The 20,881-nt window shown below is 40.9% G+C and overlaps 1 protein-coding gene and 1 long non-coding RNA gene across 3 annotated transcripts in view; one reads left to right on the forward strand and one right to left on the reverse strand.

Annotated features, from left to right (window-relative positions):
* The window catches only part of EFCAB5 (EF-hand calcium binding domain 5), an 88,519-nt gene extending 71,735 nt beyond the window's left edge, over positions 1-16,784 (forward strand). Inside the window, exons 17-22 of the mRNA XM_069602987.1 lie at positions 484-636; positions 2,563-2,666; positions 6,307-6,560; positions 7,944-8,221; positions 8,596-8,692; positions 16,179-16,784. Of these exons, the coding sequence (XP_069459088.1) occupies positions 484-636; positions 2,563-2,666; positions 6,307-6,560; positions 7,944-8,221; positions 8,596-8,692; positions 16,179-16,369 (1,077 nt within the window). The 3' untranslated portion in view covers positions 16,370-16,784. The remainder of the gene's footprint in view (positions 1-483; positions 637-2,562; positions 2,667-6,306; positions 6,561-7,943; positions 8,222-8,595; positions 8,693-16,178) is intronic.
* The window catches only part of LOC138447312 (uncharacterized), a 46,798-nt gene that overhangs the window by 22,049 nt on the left and 3,868 nt on the right, over positions 1-20,881 (reverse strand). For both annotated transcript variants that reach the window (XR_011259782.1, XR_011259783.1), the window contains exon 2: positions 1,239-1,394. This is a non-coding gene — a long non-coding RNA (uncharacterized lncRNA). The remainder of the gene's footprint in view (positions 1-1,238; positions 1,395-20,881) is intronic.

Genomic DNA, 20,881 nt, shown 5'->3' on the forward strand with positions numbered 1-20,881 from the left:
CAATACAGGAGTTGTAGGTTTGATCAATGGGTCTGGAAGAGCTCCTGGAGGAGGAAATGGCATCCCACTCCAGTATTCTTGCCTGGAAAATCCCAGGGACAGAGGAGTCTGGTGGGCTACAGCCCATGGGGTTACAGAGTCTAACACAACTGAGTGGCTAAACAACAAGAACAACAGTAACAACAGATGATCATTAATTAACAAGATAATTCAGGGGACTCTCCCGGATGGTCCAGTGGCTAAGAATCTGCCTTCCAAGGCAGGGGATGCAGGTTTGATCCCTGGTCAGGGAATTAAGATCCCACATGCCAGAGGGCAAATAAGCCCACACACCACAATGAAGAGCCCACGTGTGCAACTATTAAGATCCGATGCCACCAAATAAGCAAAGATAAAATTTAAAAAAAGATAATCCAATTGATGCATTACTAATTATTTCACTAGTTTTAAAAGAGAAGGCAATTTAAATTTCTGTCTCTACAGGGTGTTGCCAACGCCTTTAGTGCTGCCTATCACTACGTCCACAGCCGGGAGCACATCCTCCATATTGTGATCACTGGCATCGGCTGGCTCTACAGCATCACACCCAGCATCACTGCCATCTCTACATACTTCGTTGAGCCCAACTCAGAGAAGGTAGCTCCTGCTTCGGTTTGTCCAATGAAAGGCACCAGTAGGAGACTGGCAGGCAGAAGGAGAGTGAGGTTGGGGTATTCATGCTTTTGGCTCTCCCTCTCTAGGTTGCTTTGGGTTAGCTGTGTTCTTCAACAAAAGGCCACTATACCCGAATACAATGAAGGGCCATCCCGGGGGCTCGGTGTGGCAAGAAGAGTTCCCGGCCCCAGGTCTTCGTTCAAGAGACAAGAAGTCAAGTGATCTCTGTGGGTTATGAAAACTGCTAATACATTCTCTTTTTCAACATTTTTGAGCAATAGTCCTGCTCAGAATGTCTGCTTGAAGAGGGCTCCATGCCCTCAATGTATGAAATCTTATGTTAATCTTATGTTAATGGGAAATAAGCAATCATAATCTGTTCTTTTTCTTTATCCTTCCTTGGATCACACACATTTCAAATTTACTGTTAAAAATATTTCCCTGTTAGAGAAAGACAGCACTCAGCTGTCTTTTAAACGTATTCAGTATACAATCTTTGATTCAAGAAGAAAGTGATTTGATACTTGGAGAGTGGGGAGGCCAAAAATAAAAGTTGGAAATTAAAAAAAAAAAGACCACTGTACCTTTAGTCACACGGTCCTCTCTGCTTGGCTGTCTTCTCCAGGTTCTGGTAATTGCTTCCTCTCCTTACCTCTTTGGGCTTCCCAGGTGGCTCAGTGGTAAAGAATCTGCCTATCAAGCAGGAGAAGCTGGTTTGATCCCTGGGTCAGGAAGATTCCCTGGAGAAGGAAATAGCAACCCACTCTAGTATTCTTGCCTGGATAATCCCATGGACAGAGGAGCCTGGTGGGCTATAGTCCATGGGGTCGCAGAGTCGGACATGACTGAGCGACTGACTACCATCACCGCCTTCAGGCTAAGAGTGATAGCAGCTCCCCATAAATATAACTTTTTAAAAAATCTAATATTTTACCAAAGTTATTTTTTAAGTTTAACAAAATTGCAAGAAAAATTCTAGCATAATTTTTTTAATTGGCTAAATAATTTAATCTTCATATGGAGGAAGAATAAATGCATGAGAATAGCTAAGAAGATGAAGAATGGGGGGAATTTACAACCGTAGTCTGGGGAAGGATGGCTGAGTCTCAAAGGTTGAAGTGATTAAAGTGAGGTTGATACATTGATGACATAAAAATGTAAAACTTTCTTGCACCAAAGTTATAAACACAATTAATTGCCATATATCTGGCAGAGAATAAGTGTTATATAAAAATCAGTGGGATTTTGAAAATCCAAAAGAAAAATAAGCAAAAGACAATTTTATTTTTTAAAAAACCTCGTGCAAATGGTCAACAAACATAGGAAAAATGTTCATTTGTTCTCATAATGAAATACAAATTTAAGTAAAAGATAATTTCTCACCTACTGAATTGAAAAACATTTTTTATTAAAGTAATTTGAAATGTCTGTTAGATATCTAAGTGGAGATATTGAACAGGCAGTTGGATATATGAACTTAGCATTTGGGGGAAATCCAGGCTGGTAAGTAAATTATATTTAAAACCGTTCGACTGGTTACGCAACGCTGTGAATGTCTCTAATCCCACTGAATAGCACATTTATGAATGGCAAAAATAATAATATTATGCTGCATATATTTTACCAAAACAACCCAAAACAAAACATAAACCATGAGACTGGTTGGGATGACCAATAGAATGAATCAGTCTAGGGAAAAAAAGTTCTGAGGCCCAAACCTAGAAGCCTGCTAAGTGTTTGGCATCACTGTGGCTCAAAATTATATTGACCTTGACCTATAACTTGAAAAACATTTTATATTGCCTAAGTTTTTTAAATTTTTTTTCTATTTATTTGTCCCCAAAGTCTCAATGAGAGCATGAAGTTTAAGCACTCCTCTCTGTAATGAAATTTCTACCTCTTTTCAAGGATTCAGACTATGTTTTACGAAATATGATGGTCACAGGGCAGCAGGGTCTAACAGAAATCCACAAGAATCCCTCTGTCGTCTTTAGGAAGACATGCATCTTCAGGTATGGGACATACCTTACCACCTGTTTTGTTTGACTGCCAGCTTCTGCTTCTTATGAATATAATGGCTCTCATTCTGATTGGACTTTAAAGGAAAATTACTGTAGACCTTTGTCTGCCTGGATCCTTTCCCCCTTAAGTTCTTTTTAAAACAGATTTCAATTTAGTGTTTTATTTTTTATAATTTTCTTATTAACACAGAATTAACAAAAACCCACCATGGTTATGAAAAATACACCCACATCACTAATCAGAGCTCATCCTCTTAATGTTAGCTAGCCTGCGGACATTTGCTTTTCTTTTTTTTTTTTAACTTAAAGAAGACAGGCTGGTGCAAAAATGGGGAGGAGACAGAGAATGTTGCCTTTAATAAGTACCCAGTTCTAGATTACCTTGAATGACTCTCATGTGTGAAATGCAAAGAATATTATTAAACTACTGCAAAAACAGATCTTAACTAGAATACACCTGCTTAACTAGAATACACTGCTTCTTAGAGGATCAGAATAGTTGAATAGGCAGTAACCTATCTCAGGCTAGTAGGCAATTTGACATTTAAGTACCTATGTTAATTCAATTTCAGTTTGGCCTCATACCAGAATGTTCATTCAGTTTTAAGCTCCTTTCCATATAGTTATTCCTTGTCCTGGTTAAGAGTTTTACAAGAGTCCTTCTAACATCCAGATTTACAACCCTGGGTTCCTGTGTATAACTTAGAGCAGGTGCCTTTTGAGGAACTCTGTTGACCAAGGAAGCTTAGCATGATGCCTCACTACTATGGCTATCATGAAGGCATGTCCCAGCTGCAGCAAGGGGTAGGTACAGCCAAACAAGGGCATAACCTTTCTATCATGACAGGATTGGTGTTATGAACTATAAACGTGCTTTTTTGGCCATACCCACAGCATGAAGGATCTTAGTTTCTCAACCAGAGATTGAACCCATGCCCCCATGCCCCTTGCAGTGGAAGCACAGAGTCCTAGCCACTGGACCACTAGGGAATTCCCTATATGTTTTTTCTGAGGCTGTGCTAAGCACCAGTGTTTTTACAGATGCGTAAAAGGAATGACATCTCAATATCGTGTAGATGGGGAAAGGGGGAAAGAGATAAAAGGAGGTGTTTATACTTCCGGAGGGAAAGAAGGAGCCGCTACATTTCTGTGAAAACCTCAGGTCCCTCACTGACACAGGTGCTGTCAGTGCCCTGCCCAAGTATCTTCTGCCAGGGGCTGCAGGTCCTGTTGCTAATAACTCACCCTGTAATTGTCCCTGGAGGAGCAAGGGGAGCCCCTCTCCAGGAGGGGCCTATGAGCTCTGTAAACGCCTCCCCAACACACACCCAGAGCAGCTTAGAGCTTTGTTGTTAATTGCTAAGTCGTGTCTGACTCTTTGCAACCCTATGGACTCCAGCCTACCCGGCTACTCTGTCCATGGGATTCTGCAGGCAAGAGTATTGGAGTGGGTCGCCATTCCCTTCTCCAGGGGATCTTTCCAATCCAGGGTTGGAAAGCTTGTCTGCGTCTCCTGTATTGGCAGTCAGATTCTTTACCATTGAGCCTCCTGGGCAGCCTCTTAATGAGTAATATTTATAGAAGACATGAACTATGTTATGGTCCATGGGGAACTCTGCTTGACTCGTTTCTACATCCATGAGTCTGTATTTTTAGCTACTAATGGTGGGAGACAGCTGGCTATTCTTAGCATTCTGTAGTGACTCACAGATAGTGGAAACTCAACTGTTGAGTCAAGATGTATCTGTTTCTGCTTAGAGCTCTAATGAATGACAAAAGACCTCTCCCCTGCTTCAAGGTGGGGCAGAGTGTGGGTGCAGTTTGCCTTCCAAAGCTCCTTTTAGGATCAGGCTGAGGATAAACTTCACCTGAAATCACAGTTTTAAAAATATTTATTTATTTGGCTGCACCTGGTCTTAGTTGCAGCATGCAAACTCTTAGTCACTGTCATGCAGGATCTAGTTCTGTGACCGGGGATTGAACCAGGCCCCCTGCATTGGGAGTGCAGTCTTAGCCACTGGACCACCAAGGAAGTCCCTTAGCATCTTCTGATTCCCCATCCTGTTTGCCTCAGACCTTCAGAGGTTTCTCCCAAAAGCACTCCCTCCGTGAATAACTCACACAGAGCATCCCTTTCTCAGGCTCCACTTCTAGAAAACCTGACTTAACACATTGATCCTTCTTTGAGCATTCAACCAAGACTTGTTGGACACTACATAAACAAAAAGTGAATACCCTCAGTTAAGGACAAGTCTACAGAAAAGACAGTAAGGCAGAATTGGACTTCCCTGGAGGTCCAGTGGCTAAGACTCAGCACTCTCAATGCAGGGGGCCTAGGTTCTTTCCCTAGTTAGGGAACTAGATCCTGCATGCTGCAACTAAAACCTGGCACAGCCAAATAAATACAATTTTAAAAATAAGGCAAAGTGGATGGACATGGAACAACAGACTTGTTCCAAATAGGAAAAGGGGTATGTCAAGGCCGTATATTGTCACCCTGCTTATTTAACTTATATGCAGAGTACATCATGAGAAACGCTGGGCTGGATGAAGCAGAAGCTGGAATCAAGATTGCCAGGAGAAATATAAATAACCTCAGATGTGCAGATGATACCACCCTTATGGCAGAAAGTGAAAAGAACTAAAGAACCTCTTGATGAAAGTGAAAGAGGAAAGTGAAAAAGTTGGCTTAAAGCTCAACATTCAGAAAACGAAGATCATGGCATCTGGTCCCATCACTTCATGGCAAATAGATGGGGAAACAGTGGAAACAGTGGCAGACTATTTTGGGGGGCTCCAAAATCACTGCAGATGGTGACTGCAGCCATGAAATTAAAAGACGCTTCCTCCTTGGAAGAAAAGCTATGACAGTATATTAAAAAGCAGAGACATTACTTTGCCAACAAAGTTCTGTCTAGTCAAGGCTATGGTTTTTCCAGTAGTCATGTATTGATGTGAGAGTTGGACTATAAAGAAAGCTGAACACTGAAGAATTGATGCTTTTGAATGGTGGTCTTGGAGAAGACTCTTGAGAGTCCCTTGGACTGCAAGGAGATCCCATCAGTCCATCCTAAAGGAAATCAGTCCTTAGTGTTCACTGGAAAGACTGATGTTGAAACTGAAATTCCAATACTTTGGCCACTTGCTGTGAAGAGCTGACTCATTTGAAAAGACCCTGATGCTGGGAAAGATTGAAGTCAGGAAGAGAAGGGGATGACAGAGGATAAGATGGTTGGATGGCATCACCAATTCAATGGACATGAGTTTGAGTCAACTCTGGGAATTGGTGATGGACAGGGAAGCCTTTGGGTCCATGGTGTCGCAAAGAGTCGGACACGACTGAGCAACTGAACTGGACTGAGCAACTGAACTTAACTGAGCTGGATGGAGTCTGACTCTGGTGCAGCTACTTTAGATCACAGGGGTCAGGGAGGGTTTCTCTGTGGGGAGCTGAGGGAGCTGAGTCCTGAGAATTTAAGGGGTGAAATGTGTCAGGCAGATGAAATAGCAACAAGGGCTGTTGTGGCTTGAGTATAGTAGACACAAGAGGTGTTCTAGTGTGTTTGGGTGGAATGTTGTGAACAGGCTTTTATTTTATACCCTCCTTATATTTATTTGGTTTTGGTTTCAGAGATTTCCTCTTTAAGTGCACAGACAGTTCAGAAGTTGTTTTGGCCTCTATCTGTGGAGAAAACCACATCGTAGTTCCACTTCGTGAGAGAACAGGAGAAGCTTTGGGAGTTCTCGATGTTAACATTGGCAAGAGTAAGATGTTGTTGTATCGAGAGTTTAAAGATCTACAGAAAATGCTGAAGGTGATCCAGCTTGCCTGCAGTGAAATACTGGGTGAATTATCTGGAGAAATAAAGAAAAACTGTATCCTAGGTATTGTGAATGCGGCACCTGTCTGAATTCATAGATTTAATAAGTTTAGGGGAAATCAGATGATACAATGAAGGATGCATTTTCTAAAATGAATTGTTGCAAAATACAGATCTTTCCACATGGAAGGATTTCCTTGATGCAGTTTTGGACTGATTAGTCTGGCCTATACGTTAGAGCAAAGGGTAAGGAATCACATTTTCTTGCCTAGCATCATGGTTTTTGAGCTGAAGGACTCATAATGGCAATATAGAAATAGCATTTACTAAATGCCACATCATGCGTCAAGCACTTTAAATATGGTATTTCCATTAGTCCTTACCATGGCTCTAGGAGGTGGATGGTGATTATTTCATTTTACAGACAAGGGAAATAGAGTTCAGAGAAACACACCCACTTGTACCAAATCACACAGTTAACAAGTGGTAAAGGCTGGATTTGCACCCCAGCTTGGGTGCTCTTTCCACCACAATGTGCTTGCGTGCTCAGTTGTGTCCGACTCTTTTGTGATCCCAACCTGCTCTGTCCATGGGATTATGCTGGCAAGAACGCTGAAGTGGGTTGGCATTTCCTCCTCCAGGAGATCTTCCTGACCCAGGGATCAAACCTGTGGCTCTTGAAGGGCAAGTAGATTCTTTAGCACTGGGCCACTTGGGAAGCCCTCACAGCATTAACTCACAGGAACATCTCATTTTACAGAGAGAGGAGCTAAGGCCTGTCAAAGTAAAGGTCCAAGAGCAAGCTATTGCAGAGCCAAGAACAGACCCCAGTCCTTGCAATTCCACCTCCACCAGGCTACTCTTACCACAAAATCAGTGTAGGCAGAAGGGAGGGAAGAGGAAAGCATGGAAACCTTTCACTACCAAGATTGGAATAAATAGGATTAGTAGAGTAACACTGTTGGATAAAGCTGAAACACTTCTAGCCATTACAGTGTGGGATAAAAGGGAAAAATAAAGGAAAATTCATATCTTTTGAGCATCCACTATGTGTAAGACCTGGGACTAAGCACTTTTCCATATACCATCTCCTGTTAATTTCCACAGCTCAACGGGAAATTAGGGATCAACTCTTCTCATAGAAAATGAAAAGAGGGCTCAGAGAGACAACTGAACTAATAAGGGTGAAAGTGGGTTTCAAACCAAGGTCCAGCTCCAAATAAAGGTTTCACCTTTTCTCAAAGCCTCTGCCTGTGAACCCCACAGGCGTGATTCCATTTTTGCCTTTTGATTTCTTGACTAGAGAAACTAAGATAGTTTAACGCTGTAGGATATAGTCTTTTTTCCCTGAAAAGAAAACAAAGGTTTGCTATATTATGTTCAGAATCCCGTGAAAAAGTAATACATGTTCTGAGCAGCCGTGTGGGATGTCTTTCTGTTATTCTAGAGATTGAAAGTGTGGGAGAAGTCCAACGGGCCGGCGTTCTCTTCTTCAGAGTCATGCTACAGGAGCTACAGGAGTGCCTCGGGCTACTTACATCCTCGGACTTTGTGTCACTGTTGCTGTATGATTATGACTCCCTGGCAGTGGGCAAAGCAGACAGCCAGTCCCCGGATGTGAAAGCCAACATAAAATTAGTACAAGACATCCTGAAAGGGATTATCGTGTTCTTTCATCCAGAGTTGAAATCAAGTGACTTAGAAAGTTGGGATCACTGTAAACTGGTAAGTTTCATTAAAAAAAAAAAAAAAACTCTTTATTGAAGAATAACCTACACGAGTTTAGATATACAAATCTTAATTGCACAAATCCTTGATACACAAAGGCAAGAATTTTTACACAATGAGGCACTTAGAACAAGAAACAGAACATGCGTGGCATCCCCAAAGCCTTCCTTTTTACCCTCCCCCATCACCAGCCTCATACACATACACATACACACTCTCTCACACCCCGAGGGTAACCAGAATCCTGATGTCTAACACCATAGGTTGATTTTGCCTGTTTCAAAATGTGCATAAACGGAATTGTGTAAACTTAGGAATCAGGCACTCTCCTTCCACTTGATGATTCCATGATTTTTGTTCTTTGTTTACAGTACGTAAACCAACAGTTAGTCGAAAATATTTGTGACTTTGATCCAACTGCTATGGAACTGAAAGTTAATTTAAAGCTCATTGTTGAATACTTTGAAGGTAAATTTCCACTTAATTATAGTCTAAATCTATACCAACAGCAACAAAATACAGTTGCAATCCAGAGATGTTTATTAGAATAGAACAGAATAGAGTTTTAATAGAATAAAGTGGCTCAGGGTGCAGTGCATGTGGGCTCAGTCGTGTCAGGTTATTTGGAGCCCCATGGCCTGTAGCCCACCAGGTTCCTCTGTCCATGGAATTTTCCAGGCAAGAATACTGGAGTGGATTGCCATTTCCTACTCCAGGGGATCTTTCCAACTCAGGGCTCGAACCCACATCTCCTGCATTGGCATGCAGATTCTTTACCACTGAGCCACCTGGAAGCCCCAAAGCCCCCAAAATTCAATTTTTAGAGGAAAATAGTTCTGATTATAGTCTTCTAAAAGGAAGGGCATTGTCTATAATCGATGGCAATCTCCATAGTGACTGTCTGTGCCACGCACATGAGAATTCAGAAGCACTCTATCTCCCACTTACTGACTCCATATTCAAAATTCTTTTAAAAACAAAAAGAAAAGCAAATGGGGGCTGCAGTAAGGCTAGAAGCTGAGTTTGTTAAGCGGAAAGGCAACTATGATCTTTAGTTTCCATGAAGAACCAAATAAAACAATAGAGCATGAGTCTTTACAGACTAGTAATGTAGACTTTTTGGAAGGAGGAGCATCAGCAGGTGGTTAAGACTCTGCTCTCCCAATGCAGGGGGCATGGGTTCCATCACTGGTCAGGGAACGAAGATCTCACATGCTGTAAATATACATGCACAAGCACACATTCCTCCGTGTGGGTGTGTTATCCCACCAGAGACCTGAGGCTGTTTACGTGAATGGAACAGTAAACGATGAACTTATTCTTTCTTAAAAAAAAAAAAAAAAGATTTAAAACTGATCATTGATTGGGGAAATGGCTCTGTACAAATCCCTCACTAAGCCTTGTCTCCCTCTCCCCCATTCTCTTTGGACCCTCCAGACAAAGGGTTTCTGGACTTCTGGAACACATATAGTAGACAGAGAGGCTCGGAACCAGATTCCTAGGACAAGAGATAGGAAAAGGCCACCCAGAGGAAGACAGCCCACACTCCTCAGGTGGTCTGTGGCAGCGGCAGCATGTAGCACAGTGGAAGCAGGAAGCAGTGGGTGGATGAGAGAGAGAGATGTTCCGGCTTAGGAAGGAGAGGTACTCCCAGAAGTTTGGGAATGCTACACACGGGGTTCACATATGGACCAAGAGTGGTGTGAGTGAAGACTAGAATTCCTATCTGGAATGGCTTCTATGTAGCCTCATGGCTGGTGGCTGATTCACAGGCACCTCTGCATTCCCAGGTGTTACAGTTCTCGCTGCTTTTAAGGGGTCGTTTAAGGAAAACAGGGGGCTTCCTTGATGGCTCAGACGGTAAAGAATCTGCCTGCAATTCAGGGCACCTGGGTTCGATCCCTGGATCAGGATGTTCCCCAGGAGAAGGGAGTGGCAGCCCACTCCAGTATTCTTGCCTTAAGAATTCCATGGACAGAGGAGCCGTGTGTAGTCCCTGGGGTTGCAAAGAGCTGGGCATGACTGAGCAGCTAACACTTTCACAGATGGGAACTCTGGCTAACTTCTTGAGGAAATGGCCCCATTGTCAGTAGAAATTTGGAAATTTCCAGGCTTGCTGCTGAAGTCTGAAGCCTTTTTGATTCTGCGCATGTGACTTGTTTTGTTTCTCTCCAGAAGCTACAGAATCACTGCTTTATCCCCACGACTGTGAAACTTCAAAATGATATATCTTTTTTAAATTATTATATTTAATTGGAGGATAATTTCTTTACAGTATTGTGGTGGCTTTTGCTGTGCACCGACATGAATCAGCCATGGGTGTGTGTGTGTCTCCCCATCCTGAACCCTCCTCCCACCTTCCTCTCCATCCCATCCCTCTGGGTTGTTCCAGAGCACTGGCTTTGAATGCCCTGCTTCATGCATCGAGCTTGCACTGGTCATCTACTTTACATATGGTAATACATACGTTTCAGTGCTCCTCTCAAGTCATCCCACCCTCACTTTCTCCTACATAGTCCAAAAGCCTGTTCTTTACATCTGTGTTTCTTTTACTGCCTGGCATACAGGATTGTCGTTACTGTCTTTCCAAATTCCATATATATACGTTAATACACTGTATTGGTGTTTCTCTTTCTGACTTATTCACTCTGTGTAATAGGCTCCAGTTTCATCCACCTCATTAGGACTGACTCAAATGAGTTATTATAGCTCAGTAATATTCCATTGTGTATACATACCGCACTTTCTTATCCATGCAGGTCTATTTTCGTCCATTGATCTGAACACTCTCTGGGCCTTTTCAATTGTGAAACGCAGGTCCTTACATCCTAATGATTTCCTCCCTGACATTAAGGTTGCTGCACATGGCTGTGCAGTTTGTGTATGCACAAATGTACCCTGCTGAGGGGGTGGGGAGCTGAGATCTAACTAGGGTTCCGTTCATGAAACTGTGTGCTTCAGCTTACAGTTATGTCTGCTTGGAAGAGGGGCATCTCCTTCTTCACGCACTTTTTTCTGTTCACCAAGCTGTGTGCATTCATCCATTCACACAAAAATGACCTAGGGGTTAGAGGAGGCCCTACCCTCCCATTTCTGTGTTCCTTCTTTGGAACTCCTATTATTCAGACACGGGAAATCCTAGATGCAGCCTCCAAAATCCCTATAGTCTCTCTCCTATTTTCCATCTTCTTTGTTTCACTTTCTAGAGGTACATAGTCAAAGAGTTTGGAAGCCACTGCACAGAAGTATGAATTTTTGTAAAGATAAATTGCATTTAATTCAGTTCATCCATAATTTGATTTGTAACTACATCATGAAAAAAAAGTCAGTACAATGTGATACTGTATAGAAATTATGCTTCAACTGGAATAAGACTAATATGTTTGCAAGAACTCAGTTTGCCCTGGAACAAACTTCCATCCAAGGTTTGATCACTCAGGAAAAATTTTGGTTTTACCTCCTCATTTAACACGAACTCTTGCCCAACAAACTGGAAGCAGCACTCTGCAGTACCTTCAGGACCACAGTAAATTACTGACATATTAAGTCCCTGACTGTCATGGAAAATAAGAATTCTCCTACCTACACAAAAACTGATTGAAACTGATACACATATACCCTTTTAAGTACGATGTTGCATGGACCTTCAGCTCATCGTATGTGGCAGTAATGTTAAGAGGTGGTAGAGGTATGTGAAACAGTAGAAATAAAAGAACCAAAATTAAGAGAACTAATGATGAAGAGAAGAGCATTCAATAAATACTGCTTAGAGCTTCCCTGGTGGCTCAGTGGTATAGAGTCCGCCTGCCAGTGTAGAAGACATGGGTTCAATCCCTGATCTGGGAAAATTACACATGCCAGGGAGTAGCTAAGCCCATGCACCACAGCTATTGAGACTGTGCTCTGCAACAAGAGAAGCCACTGCAATGAGAAGCCTGGGTGCCCAACTAGAGAGCAGCCTCAGCTCCCTGCAACTAGAGAAAGACCAAGCAGCAGCAAAGACCCAGCACCGCCAAAAAGCAAGAAAATAAATGAAAAATTAAAAAAAAGAAATACTGCTCACTGATATTGGGTTAGTTGTTCGGTGAAAGGAGCAGCTACACATTAACTTTGAACTTGAAGCTTAAGAACTTCATTCTTTTTTGCTTCGCACATCTTTCTAATTGTCTATCATTCCCAAAGCTTTTAACTTAATCTAATGTTAAAGCAGAGATTCATAAAATGGAATTTTAATTAGAAATATCTTAAAATGACCCAATGTTTTCAGCAGAATGATTTCCTATATAATTAAAAGTTTGATTAAGCTAGAATCTACAAAAAAATCATAAAATGTTTTTGAATTAATCGGTTCATAAACAGATTCAAAGGTTGAGCCAGCAATTTTTTTTTTAACTCAGATATATTCAAATAATTTACTATAACCTTTACCAAGGAAGAATTACTCTATCTGTGCACCCCGGCTCTCTGCCGAAATGCAGAGCTGGCATTTATCCACCACAAGAGGGCAGTAACACGCAACCGTTGTTAATGGGAAACCCGCGGACCGATGGAGGCTCCCTTCAATAGAGGAATCATTAGACCCAGTTGTTAAGCCATAAATCTCTCAGTGGAACAGGGGAGGGAAACAGGAACCTTCGCCCAGACAGGTTCGGAGCTTCTGTCCCTGGTAACAATAATACAGGAATTAAGCAACAGGGGCTTGTGGAATGGAGCGACTTCGCCCCCCATCCTCACGTCCTTAAATCACCATGGAGATGGCCTACTAGTTTAATAATGGCTGCAGATAGAGGTCTGTTCATTTGGATGTCAGATAAGAACACTAGCAGGCGTCAGTGCAACAGAGCTCTTAATGGGGATTTGGAAAAGGCAGAATAAAGGCTGTGAGGAGCAGCAGAGCTGTTATATCTCAGAAAATTAGTCAGGACTGGTTTTAGAAGTGTTCTAGGGTGTACTTAATTCGGATTTGTAACACTGGAACATAATGATAAAGTAATTTTTTTCAGCCTATAGCATTAACTTTTAAAGCTTCCAGGAAGTTAATTAATACAAAAAGGGATCAAGTATGACCAATGCATCTCAATATTTTATGTATGTGTGTTAATTGGTCTAGTGTTACTCATATGATATGAATCAGGTATTTTTTAGGTGCTCTCCCGTCTGACATCTGCTTTCATTTTTATTCATAATTGTCACTGTTACTGAGCTATAATCTGAAAAGACTTCAATATTTGAAAAGCCTAACTTAATTATTCCACAATTTAATGTTGTTTCAATCAACATTTATTAAACACTTACAACTGAGAAAAAAGACAGTGCTTCGGTGTGTGTGTGTGTTAAAAGGGGAAACTTTAGAAAATTGTACTCACATGTTTTACACAGTGAGCGTGAAATAAAAATTGAGATTTGAGTGTGTTTTCCGTATTTTATGTGCCTTTCCTGTTCCACATTGTACCGTTTGTGGTAGTGATACCTTGAGAACCATAGAAAATCTTAACCTAATTCAGGGAAACTTGTCCCTTCACATTGATAGAAGACAAGGAAATATATTGTTTTGTCATCCTAATGGACAACCACGAGTGACATAATTGTCATTGTTACTAATGAGCTATTGGATAGACAATATTTAAAGTCTCTTAACCAATTTTGTGTATACATGTGCGCTCAGTCGTGTCTGACCCTTTGCGACCCCACGGACTATAGCACAGCAGGCTCCCCTGTCCATGGAATTTTCCACACAAGAATACTGGAGGGGTTACCATTTCCTACTCCAGAGGATATTCCCTACCCAGGGATCGAACCCATGTCTCTTGCATCTCCGAAATTGGCAGGTGGATTCTTTACCACTACATCACCTGGGAAGCCTTCTTATTTGACTATAAATATCATGTAATGGTTTGATTCAAGTCAAATCAATAAACATTTATTGGGTTAGGAACTGTATTAGCCACTAGAAGTAACAAAAAAGTTAAACATAGTCCTGAGAGTAGAAGGGACCTGAAAGAATGAAGATATTTTTTTGAGCAACTACTCTTTGACAGGTTTTTGCATGTCTTTCCTCTTTAATCCCCATAACAATTCTGAGGTATCTGTTTTGTGGAAGAAGAAACAGGCTAGAGGCAATTAAGTGACTTTTCCAGATCACAGAACTAGTTGGAGTAGAGCCAAGATTAGAACCCAGATCTGTTTCACTTTAAGTATGTTTTCTTTCCATTGGACCTTTCTATTTGAATAGTCATTGACTGACTGACTCCTGAGAAAAAGTAATTTAAAAAAATTTTTATTTATCCTTTGTTGTCCTGGTCTTCCTTGCTGTGCGTGGGCATTCTCTACTTGTGGTGAGTGGGGAATACTCTTTGTTGAGGTGCGCAGACCTCTCACTGCAGTGATTTCTTTTGTTGCGGAGCACATGGGCTGCAGTAGTTGTAGCTCCTGGACTTTAGTTGCTCCATGGCATGTGGAATCTCCCTGGACCAGGGATGGAAGCCATGTCCCCTGCATGGTAGGTGGACTTTTCCACTGTACCACTAGGGACGTTCCTAAAGTAATTTTTAAAAAAGTTTGCAGTTTAACAAATGAAATATTTTGGTGTGCAGTGATTATCGCTTTAAAAATAATTTTTAATTAGGAAATATTTCAAACATAGAGGTTAGAGACTAATACCTGTGTAGTCATTACAGAGCCATAGTCTTAATATGTTTTTGAGCCAGACTTCCTTTAAAGAAAGAAAACATTACAGGAACAGTTGAGAATTTCTATGTTCCTCCCATATCTCATTCTCTTCTTCTCCTCCCTAGAGCTAATACTATTATGAATTTGGTAGTTTCATGCATGATTTCTACTTTTACAACATGCCCATGAATCCATAAACAATATATTATTATTTTGCAGGTTTTAAAATTGTTTTTAACTGTATCCAAAAGAACATATTATTGTACAGCTTACTTTTTGTTCTCAACAGTATGTTTTGCTCAGAGTTACTGCTGAGTCTTAGTTGTGGCATGTGGGATCTAGTTCCTTGACCAGGGATGGAAATCAAGCCCCTGGCATTGGGAGCTAGGAGTCTTAGCCACTGGACCACCAGGGAAGTTCCCTCAACAATGTGTTTTTGAAATATCCACAATGACATATGTAGCTCAGCTTTAGTTCTTTGTTAAATGCTGCATGCTGCTGCTGCTGCTGCTAAGTTGCTTCAGTCGTGTCTGACTCTGTGCGACTCCATAGAGGGCAGCCCACCAGGCTCCCCCTGCCCCTGGGATTCTCCAGGCAAGAACACTGGAGTGGGTTGCCATTTCCTTCTCCAAGGCATGAAAGTGAAAAGTGAAAGTGAAGTCACTCAGTCATGTCCGACTCTTAGCGACCCCATGGACCCATTTAGGAGCATCTAAATACATAAAATAAATATTAACAGACCTAAAAAATATATAGCAGCATAATAATAGTAGAAAAATTTAATACCCTATTTTCATCAATGGATTGATCATCCAGATAATCAATAGGGAAACATCAACCTTAAATAAAACATTAGACTAAATTTACTTAGCAGACATATACTAAATATTCTAACCAAATGCAGCAGAATTCACATTCTACTAAAGAGCACATAAAACATTCTCCAAGATAAGTTTCATTAAACAGGTCTTAAATTTGGTCATATTGAATATGTTAAATGCTGCATAGGGTTCCATTATAGGGCTTTCCTGGTGGCTCAGATGGTAAAGAACTCACTTGGAATGCGGGAGACCCAGATTTGAGCCCTGGGTTGAGATCCATTATAATGAATATACCAAAATTAATTTATCCATTTTCCTATAATTACATAAATAAGACTCTGCTATGGTTTTGACTCAAAATATATCTAATGAACTTTTGTCATAATTTTTCTTATATCTTAGTATTAAAATACATTTTAGTAGTAAAAGTACAAAACTAACACTTTTTTTTTTTTTTGGTACAGATCATTCTCGAATTGAAGTATGGAAACTTGGTAATTCTGCCATCGAATACTTATACCATTGGGCACACATCTGTTTAGCTCTCATAAAGCTAAACAAAAAAATAAGTAGTGCTATTTCACCCCCATTGCCATCCAAGACTGACTCCTATGTGTATGCAAAAATGCCAGGGGGAAGCTTGCCAGGGAAATGATAATGGAATTACTACTGTATTTAGGGTATTTTTGTCATGTTCAGTTTTGCTTGTTAATTATAAAAATATTTTCAATTGGAAAGGAGTGCCACGTAGACATATTTTTCTCCTAGACCTTTACCTCAGCACTTTCTAAAACCAAAAGTGCCTCCGAGGGAGAAATTTGATCTAAGAAAATTTCCAGTTAAGGTAGCCATAACCAAATGTATGTTATAGAATATATTTTAAAGTTTCTTTTTAGTTTTAGCATTTTATCTGCTGTGGGCCTATTGTGGTTGGTTGAGTGAGTTACTGTAATTATTTTCAGGCACAAAGTAAAGAACAGACAAGTATTTAGGGGGGGAATGGCAGTTTTTACATCAAAAGAGCACAGTTTTTACATCAAAAAAATATAATAAAGATTTTAAGAAATGGACTGGGAATTGTTTTTGTAATTTTTCAAAGGCTTTTATGAGCACCGCATCCTCTCTGCTCCCATCTCCACTCCCTCACCCCCACTTACCCTAACAACTTTAAAAGTTATTTCAATAAATAGAAATTATGGGGAAATGTTTGCCCATGACTCATGGGAAAAAAAATTTTTTTTTTCATAACAAAATCTTCATGAGTTCAAGAACTGCAGAATTTATATTTATTTAAATCTGTTATTACAGCAAACTTTACTGCCCTGTTGTGAGATTTCATCTTTGCAGTAAGATATCTGATGACAGAGTCCATTTTTAATAAAATTTTGGGAAATTAAACTTCATTTTCTTTATTTGGTTGACAAAATGTAATGCGTTCCAAACATCTTATAATTTGAGACTGGAGGTCCCTTTTTAACCTTCGGTGATAAGATGGCAGTGTTATTTACCAGCCCTCATCTCTTGGCCGGTCCCATGCCCAGTTTTAACCTGTAAGCCTGTTTCATATTTGGAAGTGAGCTTTTCAGGGCATTTGCTGCAACATTTCTAGGAACAATGTTCTTGAAGATATTAAACTGATAGCCACACACTCTGATGGCTTCAGAACAAGCTTTTAAGGGGTCCACTGTGAATACAAATAGCATTTAGGCAGCAAGGAGGGAAAATTTTTGCAGACTGTGACCTGTTGATCCATCGTGATGGGTATTAGGTTATTAATAACGAAATGGCATGCAGCTTAATGATAACAAATATCACACATCTGCATGACATTTTAACTTGAAGTATTTTCACATCCTAGCTCATCTGATCCTCCCCAACCTGCAGGGTTGGCAGACTCAATATGATTATCCCCATTTCATAAAGGAGGAAATAAGCTCAAAGAGTGAGTTAGCTAGGTTACAATGAGTAAGGAGCACCCACGTGTCCTGTTGGGCTTACCTGGTGGCTCAGAGGGTGAAGCATTTGCCCTCAATGCAGGAGAGCTGGGTTCGATCCGTGGGTCGGGAAGATTCCCCTGGAGAAGGAAATGGCAACCCACTCCAGTACTCTTGCCTGGAAAATGCCATGGACAGAGGAGTCTGGTAGGCTACAGCCCATGGAATCGAAAAGAGTCGCATAGGACTGAGCAACTTCACGTGTCGATTTCTGTTTTATTGCTCTTGGCAGTACACTGGATATTTCATCAACACTTTCCAAACTTCACTAGGCTAACAATTGTGCTATCATTCTTTTGGGAATGACTTTATTTATTTTTAATCTGTTTATTTGTTTGCTTGCCCCAGGCATTAGTTTTGGCATGTGGGATCTTGAGTTGCGACATGTGAACTTTTACTTGTAGCACATGAGATCTAGTTCCCTGACCAAGGATTGAACCTGGGCCCCCTGTACTGGGAGTGTGAAGTCTTAGTCACTGGACCACCAGGCAAGTTCCTGGAAACTACTTTAACATTAAGCAACCAACAAGGCGGATTGCTTAAATTTATTTAACTATCATTCAAGTAAAATCCTATCCCTTGACACCAGATACTTATTTTTTTAGTGAAGAAGATGTTATTTGTACTTGACTAAAATTTAGATATTGATTTATGGTTAAATCTATTTATTTGACTCAATAGATTTATTAATTTACTTGTATTTACATATACTTCAGAAGCTCAGACTTGATTAACTGGTTATTTTTTTAGATTTCTCTACAGCTTATAGGTAACAATGACACTGCATACTGAAGACCTTCCATATCACTTTCTTTTATATTGATAATTACAGCTTTTCATGGTCCAGGAACAAAATAAATGTTTCAAGACAATGATATTGGAATTCAACTGGAAACTCCTATTGGCCCTTTTAACAGCTGTATTGAAATACAACACATATACTATACAATTCACATACTTAAAGTGTATAACTAAATGGTTTTCAGTATATTCACATAATTGTGGAACTATTCACAACAATTTCAGATTTTCATCACCCCCATAAAAAACTCCATACCTTTAGCAATACTCCCCATTTTTCTCACTCCAGTCTTAGGAAACTACAAATCTTGTTTTTCCTATGGGTTTGTCTATTCTGGATATTTTATATAAAAAGAATTATATGTAGTCTCTTGAGACTGACTTCCCATTCCTTCCTAATCTAAATGTGATCAAGCAACCAGTAGCCCTTAACTTCCACAGACATTCTCAATTACTGACTCAGAAGACCCTTTGCAGGTAATTTAGGGACTTTTCATTCCTCTTCTGTAAGGTTTTTATGCAATGCCACTCCACCTAACCCCACCCTGTGTGCATGCTAAGTCGCTTTAATTGTGTCTGACTGTGTTACCCTATGAACCACAGCCTTCCGGGCTCCTCTGTCCATGGAATTCTCCAGGCAAGAATACTGGAGTGCGTTGCCCGCCCCTAGACCTTCCTGACCCACGGATCGAACCCATGTCTGTTATGTCTCCTGCATTAGGCAAGCAGGTTCTTTACCACTAGCGGCACCTGGGAAGCCCTAACCCCACCCTACATCATCCTTAACTCTGTGTTCCTGCTCTCCCCCACATGATCTTATTATAAAGACCTCAACAGACAAGCTCAATTAATTAAATATTGCCTATTTCTCTCTCCTGTAGGTACTGTAATTCCCCTTGGTGGGTGTTCCATCTCCTAGTCATTGCCCTATTTTTCCTTTGCTCAGTCTACTGCCTGAGCTTAAACTGTCCTGCCCACAAATCATAACTGGTGAAACACTCGAGGTGGCCAAGTTTCGTTCCATATGACCCTGATTCTGTAGCCACAGCTGTTTGAATTGGGGTTGACCACTTGCCAAAGGGAGACCAATTTGTGAAATAGTCTAATATAAAAAGCACCCAAACCACTGACAAACCAAACTGGGAAATAGCAATAGGGTAGCATCTAGAAGGGTATTTTTTAGAGAAGTCAAAAATGTCACGATAGGCCTTAAACAAATTGAAGCATGCTGCCATCCAGACACCACAAGTTAGCTGAACATGTAGGTTGACTCTTGAGCAACACAGGAGTTAGGGGTGAACCACCCAATGTACAGTCAAAAATGCACGTACAACTTTGGTCAGCCTTCTGCCTCTGGGGATTCAACTAACCATGGATCTGTAGTTATCTAGCAAGTATTTATTGAAAAAATAAAATCCATATGTGAGTAGAGCCAAGAAGTTCAAACCTGTTGTTCTAGAGTCAACTGTAGTCAGTTAGGGAAGAGTGGGCACAAAAGGAAGCAGAGAATGAAAGAGTAGGGATAAGTAATACTAATGTCAATGGCACCCCACTCCAGTACTCTTGCCTGGAAAATCCCATGGACAGAGGAGCCTGGTAGGCTGCAGTCCATGGGGTCGCTAAGAGTAGGACACGACTGAGCAACTTTACTTTCACTTTTCACTTTCATGCATTGGAGAAGGAAATGGCAACCCACTCCAGTGTTCTTGCCTGGAGAATCCCAGGGGCAGGGGGAGCCGTCTATGGGGTCGCACAGAGTCAGACACGACTGAAGCAGCTTAGCAGCAGCAGCAGCAGCAGCGTCAAAAAGTTAAATCAAGATCCTTAAGTTTGGGTGCTGAGGGTCCTACAGTGGTCTCGCATCCAAGTCTAGTTGACTGTTATGTGCTTGAAATCTTATCTCTGCAAGTCTAAGACAGAATTCTCTGTTGTGTAACAGAAGTATGGGAGTGATGATGCTGCCTTTTACTGGCTTACCCTGCTTCTGTCATTACAACTTCTCCCATTAAAGATCCCAAATACAGGTTCAAAATATTAGAAGACTTCAAGTCTCAGATCCACTGTAGCAACTACCAGCCTTGTGCAAACTAGGCCAAGTAACTGAAGAACTCAAACTGTCTGCAACACTGAGAAATCAGCCCTCTAGCTTTGGGAAAATCGCACAACTGCTTCATTACAACAGCCTGTAGGCAACAGGAGAATACAGAATCCAACATTCCAATTTAGAAGTTTGAATTATATAGGATATTGAGCCTATAATTTTGTGTAACTAATTCTCCACTCATTCTCTTTAAGAAGCTGATAGCCCAGGCGGGGGGTGGGGGGAGGCTTTATTATTTACCCTTTACTGATTCTTTTTATTTTAAGCAAAG

Source organism: Ovis canadensis, chromosome 11 (genome assembly GCF_042477335.2).
Source record: "Ovis canadensis isolate MfBH-ARS-UI-01 breed Bighorn chromosome 11, ARS-UI_OviCan_v2, whole genome shotgun sequence".
Lineage (NCBI taxonomy): Eukaryota > Metazoa > Chordata > Mammalia > Artiodactyla > Bovidae > Ovis > Ovis canadensis.